The sequence below is a fragment of the Nannobrachium achirus genome (genome assembly GCF_963921795.1).
Source record: "Nannobrachium achirus genome assembly, chromosome: 12".
Classification (NCBI taxonomy): domain Eukaryota; kingdom Metazoa; phylum Chordata; class Actinopteri; order Myctophiformes; family Myctophidae; genus Nannobrachium; species Nannobrachium achirus.
This window is the reverse complement of record NC_137832.1, coordinates 50,749,798-50,772,525: the sequence shown is the minus strand read 5'-3', so window position 1 is coordinate 50,772,525 and position 22,728 is coordinate 50,749,798. Positions and strand designations below refer to the sequence as shown.

The following is a 22,728-nucleotide window of genomic DNA, read 5'->3' as shown; positions in this document are numbered from 1 at the left end:
CCACCACTGGTACGGATCCTGTTATTAGACAGACCTCCATGGTAGTCTCCATGCTGAGCTTGCCTGGAGCTCGCCTGAGGTTAAACAATGGCACTGGATGAGTCCAATAAAAGTCATGACCTCTGCATTGGCAGCACTGACGTCTCCCAACCTGCAACCCACACATTATGTTCTATGGAAATAATACTGTAGACACTTGGCCCAGGCTTTATTGGGGAGTAAAAAGCAGTCTTTGATAGAGTAACTGCTTGTCTTTTTTTGGGGTGTTTATGGGTTCCAACTTCCAACAGCTTTTTGAATTTCTCAAGATGAGTTTTTTGTTTGTTTGTTTTGGCTTCAGTTATCCAAATATTGTCTGTCGAGGAAATGGAGCTACTGTACCATTCACTCAAAATGTCTCAAAATCACACTTTTGGCATACACAAACGAGCTAAAGAGATTTTCCATCACTGATAATATATGATGGATGCAGGTTCAATTTCCCCAAATTAAGTACCGAGACTTGTTTATCATATATTGCCGTGTTCATTTATGTGCTAAAAAGTTGTCATTTTGAGACCTGTTTATCCATACAATCATCCATACGATCACAGAGCACAGACGCAACAGATAAAGATGATGGACAGTGTTTGGATTTACCGTGAATTGTCTCTGCCGGGCAGAAAGCTCATACGTCCAAAACTGTTACTTTTCAGGACTCAAATGTTACAGCGTCACAGAATCATTCTACAGTGAAGAATAAATAATCAAGAATGGCATTCATTTAGAAGGTTTCTGCCCGACAGCAACGACATCTGAATTATGTTCAGGAGGAAAATATCTGGTTTATGTTGTACAACATGGTGGTTGGCACGATGTAGTGTACACATTCACATGTGTGTACTGTATACAATTCACAGTGACTTTGTTGTGGTCTATGCTGCCGAGCTGTGGTACGGCGTGTCATTTTGTCTTTCTGTTCAGGGCAGGCCGGGGAGGCAGGGGTTCCCCGGAACGACAGGGCCAGAGGGAGTCAAGGTCAGGCCTAATGAGCAACAACACACCAACCAGCCCCAAAACACACTCCCCTCTTTAGCAGAACACACTCTTCCTCCACTGCACAACTTTTTTATGATAATGTGTCATCCCAAATGAGTGTAAATTAGATGTTAATACTGCCGTTCCCCGCCATGGGGAATGGGCCTCCAAGCACATTTACACTGTAATGACTCACGCTGAAAAGCAAGAAGCATGAATATGTTTATAATATGCTAATTAGCTTCCTCTGCTGTAGGGTGAGACCGGAATAAGTGGCGAGATTGGAAAGCTTGGCGAGAGGGTAAAGGCTTTACTTGCTCTTTTTCCACAGTTTGTGTGTGTGTGTGAGAGAGAGTTTTGTTGTTGATACCCTACAGCTCTGCAGAAGATTTCAAAAGAATAATAAGAAGTATGTGAAAGTCAGACAACATACTTTCCAATTTTTGCTCCACAGGGTCTGGTTGGCTTTATCGGGCCTGTTGGGGAGACGGGCATCGCTGGAGAAAAGGTTATCACTGTCCTACTTTGTCGTAAATCCTACTTTTGTTGTTGTCTGCATGCAAAGTTGACGTGTTAATTTATTTTGGTGGATCATATTCTTCTAACAAGGATGTCTGGTTTCTTCAGGGGGACCGCGGGGACACAGGCTTCCCCGGGCCGGCAGGGGAAAAGGGGGCGATGGTAAGGAGTAAGTTTGGACCCCGTCTCTCTTACGCAGGGGTGTGAAAGTCTAAATGGGTAGGGTGTGTATTTGGGGGATTGGACAGGCTTCTATTGAGAGGACACTTTAATCGCTTGAACCCTACCGTCTATATTCTGGGCATGTCATAAATAGGGGAAGATTTAGAGGAAGATAGCTGTTTTGGGGGCTATTTTTTGGTGAAGAGAAAACAGACACTTTGGGGACCGCTTGGGTTCTAGGAAGTGAACAGGATTTATGTGGTTGGCCACATAAGCTCAATATGTTATAATTCGTCGCATGACGGTGTAAAAATATTGAAAATAGCTGATCTTAAAGCCCACAAGCTCATTGTGAGCTTTGCTATGTTCTCTATATTTGAATATTGTCTCTATGTCGGGTTGAAACATGTTATGTCCAAAACTTGTAGAATTCAAATTCAAAAGTAGCAGAGTTCGACAAGCTCAAAACTTTCAAGCTTGCGGATCTGTGTGACGCTGGAGTATGATTGAGTAGGGCGATAAATTACGAAAAAGAAAACGCAAAAAGTTAGAATATGGAGAACAGGTTTCTGCCCGACAGTGACGATAAGAACTATCGACCTGCCCAAAACATGCACGGTGGAAAGTGGTTCAAATGTCCTTGTAGCCAACATGATGATCTAACAACACCTGTCAAACATGGAGATGATGATCGTTGGTCAGTAGAGTGCTAACAGTGAGGACATTACTGTAAGCCACCCGGACGTTAAAGGTGCTGTTACTCAATAGCTCTATATTCTGATAGCAATCATTGCTATTGTGTGTTTGTTTTTAAATTTGAGGTGATGAAACCACCAAAAAGTGAGATAACAGATAAAATTGGAATTGGACCACAATAAAATCGAAGGTGATTTAATGGGTTTTCTCTCCTGACATTACAAAATGTATTTTCTGTTTATTAAAGCCCTGGAGAGACAGGGCAAACACATTATAGCAATGATTATTGATCAGAATAAACCAAAAAACTTTTGTTTTAATCAAAAGATATCACTTATGGCACCTTTAGCTCCCTTCGCTGATATCCAGTGGAACTGGGTTTTGGATAAAATGAGAAAATAAGCTCTGTAGCAAACATAGACTTACAGTATGATATTAATACTGTTTCTGCGACAAGATAATCTCCCCGACTCAAACTTTTATGATGATGAACACAAGTAATTAATCTAAGCACATAACCGGCTTCAGAATTGACAGCAGAATGTGAAACTCTCCTAGGCTCGTTAACAACAGGTCTTATTTTCTGCATAAATCCAAAACCGGCTTTGGAAATCTGCTATTCTCACGTACCTTTCTTAGGACTAATGTACAAACCTCAGCACTGTATAAAACAATGCATTGATGTGACAGCTACATTTGGTATTTTAACCAATCTGTATGGTAGAATATATTAATACAATATAAATAACAACAACAATGGTCTCTGCACGTCTATTGAGACATTTAGACCACGTGGTCGGGTAGGACACCTACTGGTTGACAAGAGACATTGATTGACATTCAAAGGGAAATATCTTTCCTTCCCAAATGAGATCTCCTCCGACCTCTGGTATAACCGCTTAACCAGTTAATCCCCCATATGGTTGACCGGAGTCCCTCAGGGCGCTATGCTAGTGTATTTTCTGTTATTGTGGGGTAAGCTTCGCGAAAGCGTTTACCCACAATACAGATGCTGGGGTTTAAGTTGTTAATTGGGCGATCTGGATTTGAATCCCGGGTATGAAATGAAAAAGGTTATGGATTAAGGCCCATTCCCACTGGGCCAGATAATAGATAAAAAATTCTCTTTCTCCAGATATTCTGATCCATTCAAGTGGATGGTAGATACAGATAAAAAATATATAACTATCACAGATATTCTTTTTATCTGTGATAGATATATTTTTTTATCTGTATCTATATCCACTTGAATGGAAAAATATCTGGAGAAAGAGATTTTTTTATCTGTTATCTGGCCCAGTGGGAATGGGCCTTTACAGTTTATTTTTTATGCAGATATAATTTTTGAGGCTCATGTTGCTGCTCTCTTCATCAGGGGCATCCCGGAACACCTGGAGGGGGCGGGCCCGCCGGACAAGCAGGCATACCAGTGAGTTTGTACTTTCACCATTATTTGTTACTTTCTGTCAACAAAGTCTGTGCATTTGCACGTGTCAGAGTTTGGAAGCGCTCGTTTTCAATAACGCCACATCCTGTTGCCTCCTGCATTATGTGCAATTTGGAAACAGGTGGTACACAGGACCGCTGAGTGATTTCCAACGAGCGCTTCCAAACTCCAATGCTCCATGCTGCTCAATGGTTTGCCACTCAGTCTAGATGAAGGGGTGTGATGACTGACATCACAGGCTGGCCACATGAAGTCCGAGAACCACATGATTAGAGTTTTTAAATGGAGCTTAAGTGGTTATCCTATGATAATTTGCTCAAGAGCCAGCCGTTGCAATTCTGAGCTTCAGCCTAAGTGGTTAGAATTAAGAAAATGTCAATGACACCGCATAATGCTTCTCATATGCATATTATATGCATGCCTGCTTCTTATATGCACATGCACATCTTAACTTTCATCTTAACTATTGAAGCTAAGATGAAAGTATGACTATTGGCTGTCAAGTGTCATTCTTTAAAAAGTGTATCTTTCATAATCTGTTTTAGCCATTATTGTAAGAATTTACATCTCCTCATATTCAGGGGCCTTCTGGTTCGAGGGGCGTTGCTGGCGTCAGAGGACCAAAGGGCAGGAGGGTAAGATGGTGAACACCTGATACGCTCGAACTAAAGGTTCTGTTGTATTTCGTTTCATTTATCTAGATATTAGTTAGCCAAAAACACAGATACGCATACCTTTCCCAAAACAAAGGGCAAGGAGACATGGGAAGGATATCACATAAATAACTCTATATATACTATACAAATGAAACACACATTATTGTCATGACGTAAAAAAAAAGAAAAAAAGAAAAAAATAACAAGGTGGTGAAACAACATTCATTAGTAGCTGTATGAACACATTTATTTAGGAACATGTCTTCTTCTACACAATCCTACAAAAGTTTTGTTAGCATTAAAGCCATTTGAACGTATGGAAGCAGAATGTGTAAGGTTCCATGCATGGTGGAGGGCAGGAACGTGACCTTACTTGGCTCTATACTTGGGCCCCCTCTTGCTTTCACTAAATACAGTACCTTCACCAGAAAGCAGATTAAGCGGTGCGATGCGCCGTGAGCTTGTACAGTAGATCATCTATTTTCACAGAATGTTCACCCCAAGCACAGGAACACTGGGTTTCAAGTGGTTAGTGGTTCAAGTGAGTTTGATTCAAGTAAAGCAAGCTTAGTTCAGACAGCTTCCATGACTTGCAGATACAGAATCTTTGATGTCTCCTTCTCCTTTGAAAGGGCATTTCTCAGCACCAGCAGATGGTGTGTAATCCCCATCTGTCTGGCTGTTTGACTGTGCTCTGGAAGGCTGTCTGATGATACTGTCAGCTTGAGAGACTGCCCACGTCACGCAGCCAGCTCTACTTGGCACTCACGGCTAATCACGGAGCATGACAGCAGTTATGCATTTTTCTATTGCCTTAATATTCAAAGTACTCCGCGAAGTGAACTCAAATCTTTTTTTAAACAGCTTCTTTAATCATTCTCTCTTACTTTCAGGTAATGCAGTTACATTATTATTATTATTTTAAACCGATACACTTCCCCAGGGGTCTGTCCTTGTACAGATCATAATGATCTGTGAGGAACGTTTGTGAACCCACGTCCACGTGATCAGGATAGCCATCGTTGGCCCTCCTCCTTGTACACCAAATATATTTAAACAGAAATAGCCGATCCACAAGGTTGCAACTAAGTTTGTAGATCTGTTATTACTTTGGCCTCTCATGACATTCCCAGAATAGGTAAGGTTCTAGTGGTTAAGCAATATTCAGTATACGTACAGTATAACACAGCAATCTTCAAAACCAATTTTACCATTGTTAGACTTAACACAGTACAACAGTTTGTTCTATTTTGGCTGTAAAAACTGAAATAAATAAATTAAATAATAATAATAATAATAGATAATTATCAAAGTCATGTACAGGAAATTACCAAGAGTCGCCAATTATACTGTTATTGCACGCCTTGGCACTCACAGGGATCCTAACTCTTGCTAATTATGAAATACGCTCTGGGGGAACATTGTTGGAGGACAAATTATTATGACTGTATTTGCAAGTTGAAAAACCAACTTTGCCCCTGCATACATTCAAACACACAAAATTCCTTGTTTAGAAATGTCATTCATAGAACACCCTGGAGGTTCTTTGCATGGAAAACATGCCTACACGACCATGTCTGCAAATAACACAACATCATCTTAATGGAAGGATAGTTTTGCTATGGAAAATAGCCCTTGGTAGCACAGCAGGATCCTGGAGCTAAATGAATAATTGATATAATATTCATAAATGGTATAATTAGGGCATTTCATTCAGTAGATTGGTTTCACATGGTTCCCCTAAAATCGCAATCATTGAATTTAATATTTAATTACTATAAAAATATATATATATATAATAGGAGGAAATTACAGTGGGGCTTTTGAAAATAGATTTTAGATTATCATAATTACAGAGGATTCTACTTGATGCAAGATGGAAAACATGACTAACACTAGAAAGTTAAGAGAAAACCTTGAATTTGCTAAATGATGTCCAGCTCTAGCTACATTTTTTATGTAATGTTTTGAGAAATCGTGAAAATGTTTGCAAATCTGTGATTATAATATCTTCCAACAATCTTTTTTTTTTTTTTTTTTTACAAAAACCTTTGCTTCTGGGGATCCCTGGAACTAAATATTTTAAGATGGGGGTCCACAGCCAAATACATTTAATGTGGGGGTCCTTGATATGAAAAGGTTTTGAGCACAACTGATATAGTAACATAAGTTTTTCAGAAAACTTTTAAGATTTAGAAGACATTTGTACAAAAGTTATTTTTTGTGTTACAAAATTAAAGCTCTATATTCTGACAGTAATTGCTTGTTAGTTTGTTCACTAACGGGAGTCTCTCCATCTCTTTAGTAAACACATAATTTTCAGCTATGTTGCCAATTTCATCCAATCTGGAGGGAGAACACATTTATCTGCTTCAAAGTTGTAGTGTTCCAGTTCCAGTTTCAGAGAGTTCTCTCTCTGAAAATGGTTATCTGAAATGCATTTTATGTTTACTAAAGTGATGGAGAGGTGAAGGCCATTGTTACTAAACAAAAACGCTATAGCTCTTTAGAGCTATTTAAGACTTTACAGTATACTTGGTTCATTCGTTAAATATTTATACAACCTACAGTTGTACAGTTTTTTTATAGTGAAAATATGCCATCTACAAGCTCACAATGCATCACATCGCAAAGGAGATACAAGGTTTCTGACTATGCTGCTGTGGCCAAGAAAAGAGCAGGCAGCTGTGAGTAAGAGCTGTCTGTGCAACAGCTTTTGATCTCATGACCTTGTAGCAATAGTTGTCCCCTGTTGAAGCTATAGCCACTCAAAAACGCATTGACTGTTCCTCTCGTGATGGTTGTTTCCCACAATCTTTCACCCACACCCAATTATTGGCAACAGTGGTACGGAAGCAACAGTGTCTACTAAATTGTAACCTGTATTTCTATTCTGGCTTCTTTAGATGTACTGGTAAATTAATCCAAAGAAGAGATAAAACATCCGCACACTGCTTTCAAGCTCCCAAAACCTTTATTACTTTTATTAAGGCGCAACGTTTCAACCACCTGGGAGTCAGAAAGAGCACAGAACCTTACTCCAATCACAACTTGTCTCCACCCCTCTGAGGAATGTACTGTACAATGCCTGAGCAGAAAATGAACACAATCAATACCAATAGCAAATAAGCGCACTTCTGAAAAGTCAACAATTAAAAGAAAACAACGGTAGGTTCCGTACGGAACCATTGTTTACTTAGATATGGAAGGATGACCTCCCACTTGGGTAATGACGCCCCCTGGCGATCATTCAGAGAAACTACTTCAGCTCCCGTACTAACGTAGGTAGGAAGGGCCTGTCACTCAAACCCGAGTGACCCGCCTCCAGGCTATATAAGCCCCCGGAGGCGGAAGTAACATCCTCTTAATACCACTCTCTGCCACATTCAGTGAAACAGAGGGGCATTACGTGGGAGGTCATCCTTCCATATCTAAGTAAACAATGGTTCCGTACGGAACCTACCGTTTACTGTCAATATTCCAGGATGACCTCCCACTTGGGATTCTTAAACTCCCCTCTAAGCCACAACCTACTCTCATACCCCCACACACCCCTCATACGGGTGAGCACAGCCCAAACGGGCGTGACCCATCACCCAGAAGGTCCCAGGCCCACCGGACCTGGGTGTGAAGGCATGAGAAAATAAAGAGAGACCCTGACAGACCGAATTCCGCCTCATTCAACTAAATGAAAAGGACAAGTCCGCCTTATAAGTAAGACACACTATATAAGGAAAACACAGGGTCCCCCCAAAATACCCCAGGTGGCTACATGCCCACCTGTGGGAGGGGAAGATCCGACTCCTCTATGACGTAGAGGAGGCAACTGCACCCAGAACCGAATGCGCTAGCGAAGAGGATTCGATATCCAGGTGATAGTAGGCTGCAAAGGTAGAAGGCGAAGACCAATTCGCCGAAACACAAATCTCCTGAACGGAGACTCCCTTTGCCAGTGCCCACGAAGTAGCCACACCCCTAGTGCTATGGGCTTTAAGTGCCGCCGGCACTTCCACACCCGCACTAGAGTAAGCCAGCCTAATAGCATCCACAATCCACCTCGAAAGAGTGGGTCTAGACACCGGCTTTCTGACAAGAACATTGCCCATTTCTACAAAGAGCTGAGAAGAAGCTCTAGAACCAGCAGTCCTGTCACAGTAGGCCTTCAATGCCCTGACAGGACAAAGGCAATTCAGCCGTTCATCCTCCACCGAGACAAACGGAGGAGGATGAAAAGCCAGAAGAACAACAGGCTCCTTAGGAACCACCATGTTCTTAGGAACAAACTTAAGATGAGGCTTGAGCAACACCTTGAGATCATTGTTCATAAACTGCATGCACTCCGCAGACACCGAGAGAGCTTGCAGGTCACCAACTCTTTTAGCCGTGGCCAAAGCCAGCAAAAGAGCCGTCTTGAAACTCAAAAGTTTCAAAGGCATCCCTACAAGCGGCTCAAAGGGAGCCCGACATAGGCCCCCTAGAACCACCTGCAGATCCCAAACTGGGAACAAAGACCTAGTCACCGGCCTCAAACGTTCAACTCCTTGCATGAACTTGATGACCTCCGGGACTTTAGAAGGTGCCTTGCCCGCCACCCCCAGGTGACAGGCATTAATAGCCGCCAAATACCCCCTAAGGGTAGAAAATGCTAGACCACTTCTCAAGCGGTTCTGCATAAATTCCAGAATTTCCTGGGCTGACGCCACATGAGCCACCACAGGTGGAACACGCGACTCACACCAGTCCTCAAAGGCATTCCACCTTCCATCATAAGACGCCCTCGTAGAGGGCGCCTTAGCACTCTGAATGGTATCAACCACTTCAGAAGAAAAACCGGCTGCCAGCAGGTTTAACCTTTCACGTGCCAAACCCACAGGTCTAGGACCTGCAGGTCTTGGTGGAAGATCTCCCCCCTGGCCTGACTCAACAGGTCCCTGCACTGAGGCAGCTGCCAACCCGGTTCGCAAAGGAGAGGGGCGATCGCCGATCTCCACGTGCCCTTGTAGGGAGCCACCAGGAGCATCTCCAGACCGAACCTCCTGACTCTCTCCAGAGTGGGTCGGATTAAGTCGAAGGGGGGAAACGCGTACAGTAGACCTCTCGGCCACGTGTGCGCTAAGGCGTCCAACCCCAAGGGGGGACTGCCCTTCACCGCGAAGAACAACGGACACTTCGTATTCTCCGCTGACGCAAACAGGTCCGCCACTGGCTGACCAAACTTGCGAAAAATCTGGCTCACCACCCTGGGGTGGAGAGACCAATCCTCGTAGCGAGGACCTCCCCTGGACAGGAGATCTGCTCCGCTGTTGAGGAGACCTGGGACGTGTGAGGCCCTGATCGACTTGAGGCGCGACAAGCACCAAACCGTCAATTCTCGAGCCAGACGGTCCAGTGGCAACGACGACAGGCCCCCCTGTTTGTTGACATAAAACATGGCCGTCGTATTGTCTGTCCTGACCAGGACGTGACAATGCAAAATCCAAGGCTCGAAATGCTTGAGCGCCAGGAGTATAGCCATCAACTCCAAATAGTTGATGTGACGACCCCTCATCTCCAGAGGCCAAAGCCCCTGCGCTGTGCGCCCCTCGAAAGTGGCTCCCCATCCACTGAGACTGGCGTCTGTCGTGATCGACTTGTGGGAAACCACCTCGCCAATCGAGACTCCGCTGGTGAGGAACCCCTCCACCAGCCACGGAGACAGGGCGATCGCGCAGGAAGGGGAAACCGTAACCTTCTTGTACTTCAAGGAGGGCGGGATCCCGAGGGATAACATCCATCTTTGAAAAGGTCTCATATGAAACCTGCCCAAACGCAACAGATGTACTGCGGAAGCCATCATTCCCGTCAGTACCATGCAACTCCTGTAAGTGACCTCCTGGCCCACTTGAAAGGAGTCGAGACATTCCCGAAACCTGTCCACCCTCTCCTCTGAGAGACGGGCCGACATGTCGGATGAGTCCAGAAGGACCCCAATGAATGTAAGACGACTTGCTGGAGTCAGCATGCTCTTGCCGTGGTTGACTATGAAACCTAAGGCCTTCAGGTGAGCCAAAACCACTTGTGTGTGACGCGCCACTTCGTGGGCGGAGCTCGCTGAAATCATCCAATCGTCGATGTACGTCGCCAACCTGACGCCCTGCTGTCTCAGCGGGGCGATGGCTGCTTCGGTCACTTTCACGAAAACCCTCGGGCTCAGTGACAGACCGAAAGGGAGTACTGTATACTCGTACAGGCGACCCTCGAAGGCGAACCGAAGGAATTTCCTGTGTGGGGGATAAATCTGGACGTGCTGATAAGCATCCTTCAGATCCACTGAACAGTGGAAATCCCCTTGCCTGACCGACCGTAACATGGTGGGTACTGTTAGCATCCTGAAAACGTATTTCTTCAGGTACACGTTTAGTGCCTTTAGGTCCAGGATGGGACGTAGCCCCCCCCCCTTTTTGGGCACCAGGAAATAACGGCTCCAAAATCCCATGCGGGATTGGGTCCTGTCCAGCTCCACTATAGCACCCTTGCTTAGCAATGAGCTGATCTCTTCTCTCAAAAGACTTGCTTTTAAACCACGTGCTCTGGTATGAATAACCCTGCTCGAAAGCGGGGGTATATCTGCGAACTGTAACCTGTAACCCCTGGTTATCGTTCGAAATACCCAATGGCTCGGGTTGCATAACTTCCACTGGCGCGCACAGCGTGCTAGCGTGTTTTGAGCGAGAGAAACCCCACCACTGTGCTTCCGTGACGGCGGAGCTTTTTGGCGGCCGGACCGGAAGTGGGGAACCTGCGTATCCGTATCCGGAACGACCGGATGCGGAGCGCAAGGGTTCAATAGGCCGCATGGCGGAAACACCTTCTGGTTGTACCGCTTGACTAGCGGAGCTATTTTGCGGCGGGACCGGAAGTGGGGAACCTGCGTATCCGTATCCGGGACACCCGGATGCGGAGCGCAGGGGTTCAATAGGCCGCAAGGTGGGAACACCTTCCGATTGTACCGCTTGACTAGCGGAGCTCTTTTGCGGCCGGACCGGAAGCGGGGAGCTAGCGAATCCGTATCCGGTGAAACCGGAAGCGTTCGGTTTTGGCTCGATAGAGCGACAGGAAGAGCAAAGCGATTCGACTGATAAACAGACTCGCCCACAACTAAAGCATTCTCCCCTGACAGGAGAGGAACTTTTACGTTTAATACCTGCTCTAAGGCCTTTATGCTTGTCCCTTGACCCGGGCTCATAGTAGGCCGACAGAATTTCTGACTCAAGGTTAAATTCATAGCATCGCTCACGCGAGGGAAAATCCACTCGCGCGCATGAGGAACCATATAATTGTTTGACGTTAACATTACTGGTTGCTGATAAAACCTCTGACTGATTAAAGAGTCCTGACGGGACTCCATCATTCTTACAGGAGGCATGCATAAAGGATTCATATTGTCGACGCGAGGGATATCCCACTCGCGCGCTTGAGGAACCACATAATTGTTTGACATTAACATTACTGGTTTCTGATAAAACCTGTGATTGATTATCGAGTCCTGACAGGACTTCATCATTACTACAGGAGGCATGCACGATGGGGTCGTCTGTGCTAGTGCGAGAGAGTTGGACAGAGACAGACTTTGTTCTTTCAACATGTTTATTGTCGACACAGGAGGCATCAAAATTAACATTTTCATTTCCCCGACACGGGGTACCGAAAAACGCCCTCGTTTGGGGGGAGGGGGACCGAGAGACACCTCGGACCCCCGCCCCAGCACAATTCCCCTCTTCAGAGTGTCATTTGCGCTGTCCCCTACCGCGGCCACCGCGGTATGAAGACTGCTGCCTGCCATCCTTGGACGGGCGGCGCGGCTGAGCGCGCTCGGGAACCACAGCCTTGCTGCGGGGCCTGTCAGGCGCCCTGGCTGCAGAGGCTCCCCTGGAGGAAGACGAGTGCTTCTTAAAAGAAGCAGAGCGGCCCCTTTCCTTGGCGCGGGAGGAGCGGGACGTCCTCCTAGCTTGCTGCGGTTCATCCTGTGGCACTGTGGTGGACTCGACGATGTCCTTAGCCGCCTTGAAGAAGGTAACTCTACCCTGCAGCAGCTCCAAGCCCCCACCCATGAGGGTGGTGGGACTGTTCTCCATGTTTATGAGAGACTTGTACATCTCCCCGCGAGGACCTAGAGGCTTCTCGCCCACGTCCCTCTTAGGCTCGAGGTCGACATAGTCGAGCCAGCGGGCTCTCTCAGACTGGAGGTTGTAGTCCATGGACCTGCCCATCCACTTAACCGCATGCCAATTGACCTTCAGCATGATGTCAAATAGAGTGTTCAGTTCAGCTGTGTGCTCCCCCGTGGGCAGACCTTTGACCAGGTCCTTGGTGGAAGCGAGCAAGAGCTGGATCAGATTTAGGTCCTTAGCGGCCAGAGCAGCGGACCGGTAGGCGTTACGAGCCCTGTCCGACTGTAGCTTGTCCTCCAGGACAGTGAACCCCGGCGGGTTGGTGCCGACGGGGCCAACAAACGGCCCGTTTTTAGCCGTGCCTACATCTTTGTACTGGGGTCTGACAGAACTCAGAAAAGATTGTGCCAACAGGTGGTCCAGGTTAGGGCAGGTGGACATGCCTGCCTCCGCACCGCCCACCAAATCCAACACAGAAAAAGGCAGCTTCCTGGGGTCTTTATGTGTCTTCCATGAGGAATGGAGGGCCTTGGTGAAACCTTTCACCAGCGGCAGCCTGGAGAGGACATACGGGGCGGGAACCGAAGGCTCCTGCCCGGGCATTTCATCATCATCCTCGGCCTCTTCAGAGGGGAGAGGAGGTGGCAACTCCTCTCCAACTCTGGCCAGAGCTCTCATGTAGACTGTGAGATGATCCAGCATTTCTGCTGCAGAATCGACGTCCTCTGCTCCCGCTTCACTCGCTTGACTGGCGGGTGGAGGGGCAGTGGTGCCTGAGGAGGCCTGGGAGCTCCCTGCGGCGTCCAGTTGACGTGCTGGAGCCGCAGGGGCATTACCTTTCACAGTGACCGTGAGTCGAGAACCCTCGTCATCGACGGAGTCCTCCTCCTCCTCGGCCGTGTATCCAGAGTATTCAGAACCAGAACCCTCGCTCTGACAGGAGCTCAGGTCCGACTCTCGCCTGAAGGTCTGGACTGTTTTGGTGATGCTCACGTCGAGGGGGACGTCCCCGACGGTCACATCCAAGCGTTTCTTTTTGGGCACCGCGCCCGAAGGGGAAAAGGCTACCGGAGATTTCGTCTGGATGTTAGCCTTCTTGGTCGCCTTCTTAGCGGCGACTTCACCAGACCCGCCAGCTCCAGTGACAGTGGAGCTAGCTGCGGTCGGTTGCGCGGCAGGCGGTGTCTCATGTAGCACGGCGCCATCTTGACTTGGAATGGCGCGCTGGTTGCCAAGCGGATCTCCGGAAGGCAGCGCCGCACCTTGACCAACGGTGCGGTCCGCCTGGGGAAGGAAAGACTGGGCTGTGGGGTTGAGAGCAGTGGACCCACCTGGTGGAGCGCAGGCCCCGAGGCCTGCCCTGGCTAGGTAGAACCGGTGTATCAGTACATCGCGGTCGTAGGCCACGCAGCAGTCACAGAAAGGTCCTGCTCTCCCCTGAGGACTCAGTGCAGAGAAGGCGTGTGCAACGCCCATGCAGCCGACACAGAGATGGTGAAGATCCTGTCCGTCGATGAGTCCTGGACAGCCTGGACATTGCCTCGGCAGGAAGGCCAGAGGATCCATGGCGAAGCACTGTAGATAGAGTTAACCAGAAGCAGACGAGCTAACAAGCTAACGGCTAAGGCTAGGCCACGCTTGATTCGGGCAGGGCCTGAACAAGCGGTAAGCAGTGTAGCTAACGTTAACAATAGCAGACGAGCTAACAAGCTAACGGCTAATGCTATGCCACGCTTGCTTGGGCGGAGGCCTGAACAAGCAGTAATAATCCTTTGTTATAAAAGGAAATAACCGTCGATTTAGGACGGAACAAGAATAAGTATTCTTAAGTACGGGTTAATTCAACACTCGCCAGTGGGCGACTCCAATGCCACCGCTTTAGGCTAATGCGCGAAGAATAATAATACAAGGCTGAGTTTCAACTTATCTGAATGTGATATCGCAGAGAGTGAAAAGAGGATGTTACTTCCGCCTCCGGGGGCTTATATAGCCTGGAGGCGGGTCACTCGGGTTTGAGTGACAGGCCCTTCCTACCTACGTTAGTACGGGAGCTGAAGTAGTTTCTCTGAATGATCGCCAGGGGGCGTCATTACCCAAGTGGGAGGTCATCCTGGAATATTGACAGTAAACAACCCATTCCCACACATCCACACCCCATTGGAGGAGGAAACCGTGCAAGGCACAAACCTGCTCATCGCTAACAGTTAAGGGGTTCTCCGGCTCAGTGTCTTGCTCAAGGACACTTCGACACTACTAACCCAGGGTGGGCCTGGGATCGAACAGGGAACCTTCTGATTGCCAAGTGGCCATTCTCCCTCCTGGGCCACTGCCGCCCCCAACTGTACTGTACAATAACGCTCATTTACAGTATATAATGCTACCAGACCACTGACCGTTCGGCCTGACCTGAGAGGCAAGGATGAGTCATCTATAGGTCTCCCACCCACCCCGTGACCTTTTCAAATGTCACAATGTCCCCAGTGTGGCGCGGCTAGACGCCACAGTGCCACTGTGTGTGTGTGTGTGTGTGTGTGTGTGTGTGTGTGTGTGTGTGTGTGTGTGTGTGTGTGTTCATGGAAATAAGATGAAACAAAGCATTACAGTGTCATATACTGTACTGTGGACCTATTTTGGAAATGATTACTATTTGCAAAGAAGCCACAAGTGGTGTCTTTCCAATGGTCACGGTCACAGTAAAGTCCTCAGTGTTCCTTTGACTCAGAAAGTGTACTAATGGAACCGACACGGATTGTGCCCAACACCACTGATTCCACATTTCATAGATTTCACATTTCATAGAGTGATGCAGTGTGTGAGTACAATAACTGATTATTCCAAACACATGCGTTACTCCTGTACTTTCTTTGTTTTCCACAGGGCCCCAGGGGTCTTGAAGGGCTGGTGGGCCATAAAGGGTCTGCAGGACTGAAGGTAAGGAAAGGTGTAAAAAAGTTCCCAATAAGATCAGGTCCTCGGCCAGCTCTGTTCAGAACCATTATTCACTTTGATTATCTGCATTTTAGTGAGGGGACACAAATTGTAAAACCTTTATGCAAGTCTATTTTCATGGCAACTTTTTTTTTCTCCTTCTAAGCATGTTATAGGGGGTGCTCTTGGCAACTTTTAGATCCAACAACAGAACCCTCAAGCAAAAGATTGCTCAACTTCCATGTTGTTGGTTCTGTAGAGTGTTGTTCAATCCAGTTTAGATTTTGACAAATCTTTTACAAATCTTGATTTAGTTTTAGTCATAGTCTTTTGAATAAAATTCCATTTAGTTTTAGTCATATTTTAGCCATCTGAAGGGTTTTACTTTTAGTCTAGTTTTAGTTGACTAAATACCAAAATATTTTAGTCGACTAAATCTACAGTTGATTTAGTTGAGTAAAACTTATTTTTGCCGGCTGTGATGGCGTTGAAATGCCTGAGCTTGTAGATCGTCTATTTTTGGTGACATCTGCACACAACCAAGCATAAAATGACTTGTCTCTTAGTTCTGGATCTCTTCTCCACTAGTCCCTCCCTGACATTTTAGTCTAGTTTTTATTTGATGGTCAATATATTTAGTCTTGGTTTTTATCATCATAGCATACATTTTTATCTAGTTTTCGTCGGTGAAAAAAGGTAGTTGACAAACATTTTTCGTCATAGTCTTAGTCAAGGAAATCAACACTTGGACAATCCTTGAAATATGTGAATTTTGAAGTCCGGTGTGTTTTGAACATGATCCTTGCAGGGCCCCGATGGACCGCCAGGAAAATTGGGCTTCCCTGGGGAGATGGTATGGACCTTTTGTGCACTACTACATTTGCAAATAATAGCGTTGATTTAATTATTATAATCACATTCCTCTATTTCTCTGATGTGTTGTGGGTGTGACTCTGTAAGTTATTCCTGTTTGTGCTGTTTTGCTCAAGGGAAAGATCGGCGATCCCGGCGAAGCAGGGCCTAAGGGATTTCCAGTAAGTGATTGGGCTAACAGAGGTCTCTTTTAGGTCAGTTTGGATTTCGGGGTGGACACGTTTTGAGGTTACGTTATAGCAAAGGATAAGAGAGTGTTGTGTTGTGCACTGTTATTCTAGCGGGTGTTGTAGCACTTCAGAATTCATGTGTGTAAATGAATAGTAACATTGTATTCATAAAGGACTGTTCTTATTTCCAGGGTATTCAAGGACCTTCAGGACCTCCGGGAGCCAAAGGAATCGCAGGAGAGCCAGTGAGTAATACGGCTGGGCGATACTACTTCAAATCAATAGCACGATTGTTCGAAGTTTGAACTTTTTTGTTGTTGAAAATAACACATTTACAAAGCTAGTTTCACTATTTTTGCACACCACCCAGTGTGTGCAAGTGGCAGCAGTGCGTACCGCCCAGTAGTATGCACTGCTGCCACCATCTGGCGGAGTCAGGTTAAGAACAGTGTACATCCAAGACCAATTGTGACGTATAGTGAGGTGTTCTAAGTAGATGGAGATTGAAGAGATCGATGACTAAGATAAAGACTGAAGAGACTGAGAGAGACTAGATGAGGGAAAATCTTCATGCCCCATAAAAGCCAATAGACTTCAAATGTGTCCAATACAAATACTGAAGTCAGGAACAATAATACAGAGACTGCCCGAGTAAGAGAGATAGGGCACTGTATATACAGTAGAGGAGAAGAGAAGATGAGGACAAACTTCAAAACCAAAAGAGAACAAATGATTCCATCCTCATCACAGTCCAACGATGGCACCAGCTTTGATGAAGAACCAGCGGTCGTTCAAATTGCAAGCTCTGTAAACAGCCCCAGAAAAGGAGATGGAACTGATGAATCGAGATCTTGCCAAGACTTAGCTAACCCTAACCCTCAGCCAGGAGAAGTAAAGATAGATGACCTATACAGTAAAGAAAACCATCTATGTAAACAGTGTGATAAGAGTTTCGGGTGGTCAGGTGCTTTGAAGATGCACCAGCGTGTCCACACTGGAGAAAAACGTTTCCTCTGTAAACAATGTGGAAAGAGTTTCAGTGTGTTAGGTAACCTGAAGAAGCACCAGCATATCCACACAGGAGAAAAACCTTTCAGCTCTAAAATGTGTGACAAGAGTTTCAGTCAGTTAGATGGCCTGAAGAATCACCAGCGTATCCACACTGGCGAAAAAACCTTTCAGCTGTAAACAATGTGGAAAGAGTTTCAATAAGTTAGATACTCTGAAGACACATGAGCGTATCCACACTGGAGGAAAACCTTTCAGCTGTAAAATGTGTGACAAGAGTTTCAGTCAGTTAGGTAGTCTGAAGACACACCAGCGTATCCACACTGGAGAAGAAAAAAAAAACATTCCACTGAGACCTGAATAGACACCAGTTTGTCCACACTGACTAGAGGTGTCCACTCTAAACAGTGTGGCAAGTGTTCCAGCCAGCATTGGTGTAAAGTAACTAAATACATTTCCTTCCACGCTCTACGTCCAACCGGGGGAAACTCCCCCTTGTCAGGTGAAAATGACTCCTCATGCATAGAAGGAAACATGAGGTCAAGACTGTTGCTCTCCCCAGGTTGGCAGAGGGAGTGCAGCGCCCAGGATTACACTAGACCAGTGGTACAGACAGACAGACAGACAGACAGACAGACAGACAGACAGACAGACAGACAGACAGACAGACAGACAGACAGACAGACAGACAGACAGACAGAGACACAGAGACACAGAGAGAGACACAGAGAGAAACAAACCCACACACCAGCTTTAACCAACTCTTACAGACTTATAGCAGGTTAGCATTTCACCAGGTTAACATTCACCCGCGTCGAAATACTGGGACTTAGAACAAATGTTATGTCAAAATATCTGTATTGGTTACTTTAGCGATACGGAGCACCTGCTGTACACAATTCTTTTTCCTAATTTTCTTGGATATGAACTATGTATCTTCAGTTTTCCCCATCTTAATTTACCGACTGGAAAGCCATCCCCTGGTGGTCAGAACAGCCTGAAGGCACCTAATCCGCCTTTTCTCACTCTGCCCAAGTCTTAGCCTAAAAGAGAAGAGTCTTTTTGATTCATACCACCTCCCTTACTCGAGAGACAGCTTTGTTGTAGCCAGAGTGTGTCTCTGTAACAGCAGGCCTGTTTCCATCACTCATAGAAGCTTTTGGCAGGCTATTCTGAGGGAATCTGGCCCGGGGGCTTGCATAGAGCTCTCAGCCATCTCTTGATCAACTTATCTCCACAAATCCACATGGTTACTTTCTCCCCCCTTTCACATTTTTTTCCCTCCTTGAGTGTCATTCACAAAGACACTGGTTGGGGATTTTTGAGGAGAGCCTTTTGATTGTCTTCCTCTTTTCAGGGACCAGTGGGGCCACCGGGTACGATGGGGCCACTGGGAGAGATGGGCTTGAAGGTGAGTTTGACTACCATCACACCATGAAACATTGTCTGTTCCAATGGCTACAATATGACACTGAGCTGTCTACTTTGTGTCTCTATAACAACACCAAAGTTGTGCTAAAAGTTAGTGATTTACTGAGTCACTGGGGTTGAACCATAGAGTAGTATAAAAACTACAGTGCAGACTGAAAATCCTCACACATTTAAATCAGTGTTGATTTTGACATCAAATTTTGATTAAGTTTTAGTCATAGTCTTTTAAATTAAATTACTTAGTTTTAGTCATTTGATTTTTTTAGTTTTAGTCTAGTTTTAGTCGACTAAATATCATAAGATTCTAGCCGACTAAATTACAGTTGATTTAGTTGACTAAAATGTATTTTGGCAGGCCTTGATGGCATCGTAATGCCTGATTTCACACTTGGTTGCATGCTGAAAATAGCCAATCTAGATCTGCTATTTTCAGAGCATTTTCAGAACACCTGAGCGAAACCAAACTTGCAATAATGTATACTGGCCACTTGGAAGACTGCGCCTCAGAACTGTGCCCGGTCCTGGTATGGGGGCTTTGGGTGAACATTCAAATGATCACCTTTACTTCCTGGTTTTAAGCTGCTACCCTCAGTGCTGTGTGCAGTACAGTGAGTGTTTCTTAACTGTGTGTTGTTCCAAGAACAGTTTGTGCAACATGGAAAGGTAAAAAACTGTACATATTTCACATGGTTAATAAAAACACCTCAGGTGAAACCACGCCAGGTAAATCAGCATAGGTGAAGGGTGAAGCGTAAGCGTGAAGGTAATCTACATGAGGGGGAAACTATACCAGCACGAAGGAATTATGTTCATGCCTTGTTCCAACAGTACTGTTCAGAAATTGGGGGTGTTCAGGCATTTGATACTGCGGTAGAGCTTGCACGGCCGTTGCAGTCACTACACACACAGTAGTGGCATGAACATACTTGTAGATCTGCTTTTTACATTTTTCATTCTCAATGTTTGCTTTAGAAGAGGGATGCTATGGTTCATGTTGTTAAATATAATATTTTTATAGACTATTCACAGAATATCAATCAACAGGGTCCACCAGGGAAGGTGGGGGAGTGGGGACTGCCAGGCGAACGTGGAGAGCAGGTAAAATGATGTTCCTTTTCAACAACAGTTGTCAGTAAAAGACAGAATGAACTCAACACAGTCTGTGTTGTCTGAGCCTCAGTGGCTTTACTGTGTTGTTATTTCTCTGGCTGACAGGGGCCCACCGGTCCTCCTGGAAACATCGGCGAGCAGGGTCTGATGGGCGAGAGGGCAAGTATCCCACAATTCACCTCTGCACGCATCTGTTAAAGAGGGTGTGAGTGATGTTCTTTAGTTGAAATAGTTGTTAGATAGCTCCATATTCTCATAGTAATAATGTTTATTCAGTGTAAGGGTTCTCCCTGTCTCTCCAGCTCTTACCGATAACGAACACTATGCTGATAAATTATCTTTTAGTTGGAGAGACAGAGGCTCTATATTTTAAACAAAAAAGGGAAAAATATATATATATCACGTACAGTATTTTTGGGGGGATTTGACCTTATGGCACACATCCAATTTTCCCAGCATGTTATTGTTTTTCACACTGAGATAGCCAAGCCAACAGATCATAGTTCATGTTAACACATACCGTGCCACGATTAAAAATCTTACCTTTTTCTCTGCCACCAAAGGGTACAAAGGGTTAAAAAACTATTATGCGCGATGGTGCACACATCGTGCACAGATCATGCACCACGCATGTGCACGCCGTTCACAGTTTTCAAAAAAAAAAAAAAAAAAACTATTGGAAATCCATTCAGGCATTCAGGAGATAGAGACCATAATGTTTTCTTCATTTGTAAACAAATCATGGCTGCCATGTTTGAAAGATAGGGTTGTTCTGGGTGTCAAACATGCATTTCGCGATTGCGATCATACTGAAAGTAGTAGTAGGAAGTAGGAAGTCATTAAAAAAAAAGACAATATAAGACGAGGGCCCACCCCCACTCGACCATGATTGGAGGAAGGCCCCACTCTATCCTGATTGGAGGAAAACCTGTCACCCAACGGTTTTGGTGGAGCAACTGAAACTGCTTTTTTCTCCTCAGTCCAAATATGGACCAAACACTATAGTAACTAGTACTATCAGAACCTAGACCCATTTTGAATTAAATGAAATCACTTACCCTACCTTTAAAACAGACTTGCACAAAGTTTAGAACACTTTCAGCAAAGACTTGTCAATAAACATCTCCTGAGCTTCCGTAAGAAAATTGATCTTTGGTCAGTGTTGTTTGGCATCAAAGGTAAGTTTATCATGCAGGTGGCAGGAGCTTGAAAAGTAGTTAGGACTCCTGTCAATGTCAATGAACTTCTCTTTGAACATTCTTGGAAAGAAGATTGTTCACTAGGCTGGTGTGTGTGCGTGCGTGCGTGCGTGCGTGCGTGCGTGCGTGCGCGTTAAAGTGAACCAGGAAAAGTCAACACTGCAGTGTTGACTTTTATATATTACTTTTATATATTACGATTACGATATTCAAAATCCCAGACGATATCTTGTCACATATCCGGATATCGATATATTGATAGATTTCCCTCCCCCTAATAGCCCCCGGCACACAGGACGCGATGGCGGGCTGTACTCGCAACGTAATAAAAACACTCCCGCAATTGTGTTTTTCGCGGGACGATCGCGCTATGAACGGTGAACGGGAACGAATCTTTTCAACGGATCATTATCGTGAACGTGAACTAAATGATTAGTTCACTGACATGAACGGGATTGCCCATCACTAGACTGCAGTAAGCTGTCTTTATAACAATCATTTGTATACAAGACAAATGACAGCCCTGAGGAGACCCGGTGGAAGATGAGAGTGTACTAGACAGAGAACAATCCACTTCAACTCTCTGTTCTGTGTTTGGTCATCCAGATTTACAATATTTCTGTAGGATGTGAAGCTGAATGCAATTAAAAAGCTGTAGAAGTTCGTAAACTGCAGAGCAGTCTTGCACGTTTTGTTTCAGAACTAGATTTAACAGGCTTGCAGTAGCATTTGTTCAACCCTTTTCATTACAACGGAAATAGGAGCCATCAGGCGATAATCATTTCTGTCTGGGTACTTTCTGCTGTTTCAAAGAGGACTGAAAGATATTACGGTAAATGTCACTTAGTTGTCTAGCACAGTGGTTCCCAGAGATTTTAGCTCCAGACCTAAAAGAGAAAAAGTCTACCTGGGACCCTAACCACGATTGGAGGAAGGCCCCCCACTCTTAAACAACTTCTTAAACATTCGTTTTCTTATTAATGGAATGTATTTATCAAATTATTGATTGATGAAGATTGTTTTTTTTGCGTAAAACAAATAATAATAAAATTACAAAACATTGGGATATTTACTCGTGACCCCTAAAAATGTGTCTGTGACCCACAAATGGGTCCCGACCCACTGTTTGGGAACCAGTGGTCTAGCACAGCTTTTCATTTTTTGTTCAGGAGCTGACGCCAACGCAGTCAGGTCTGTCAGGACCAGGCCTTTTCCTCTCCTTGATAAGGCTGAAAGATACATTTCTTCCTCCGTCTATCCCTCAACCCTCTCTTGGAACCTATTCAACTCCTCTGCCAATTCAGTGTCAGCCATAGCAAAAGCCTCCATACTTCTTTTCTTATTCTGCATTTCAAACCAATG

The 22,728-nt window shown here is 45.3% G+C and overlaps 1 protein-coding gene across 1 annotated transcript in view; it reads left to right on the top strand.

The window, feature by feature from the left end:
• The window catches only part of col27a1b (collagen, type XXVII, alpha 1b), a gene marked incomplete at its 5' end in the record, with an annotated part of 126,785 nt that overhangs the window by 77,486 nt on the left and 26,571 nt on the right, over positions 1-22,728 (top strand). Inside the window, 12 exons of the mRNA XM_080738725.1 lie at positions 964-1,017; positions 1,274-1,318; positions 1,472-1,525; positions 1,645-1,698; positions 3,770-3,823; positions 15,525-15,578; positions 16,384-16,428; positions 16,565-16,609; positions 16,810-16,863; positions 18,984-19,037; positions 20,102-20,155; positions 20,273-20,326. Coding sequence (XP_080594851.1) covers positions 964-1,017; positions 1,274-1,318; positions 1,472-1,525; positions 1,645-1,698; positions 3,770-3,823; positions 15,525-15,578; positions 16,384-16,428; positions 16,565-16,609; positions 16,810-16,863; positions 18,984-19,037; positions 20,102-20,155; positions 20,273-20,326 — 621 coding nt within the window. The remainder of the gene's footprint in view (positions 1-963; positions 1,018-1,273; positions 1,319-1,471; positions 1,526-1,644; positions 1,699-3,769; positions 3,824-15,524; positions 15,579-16,383; positions 16,429-16,564; positions 16,610-16,809; positions 16,864-18,983; positions 19,038-20,101; positions 20,156-20,272; positions 20,327-22,728) is intronic.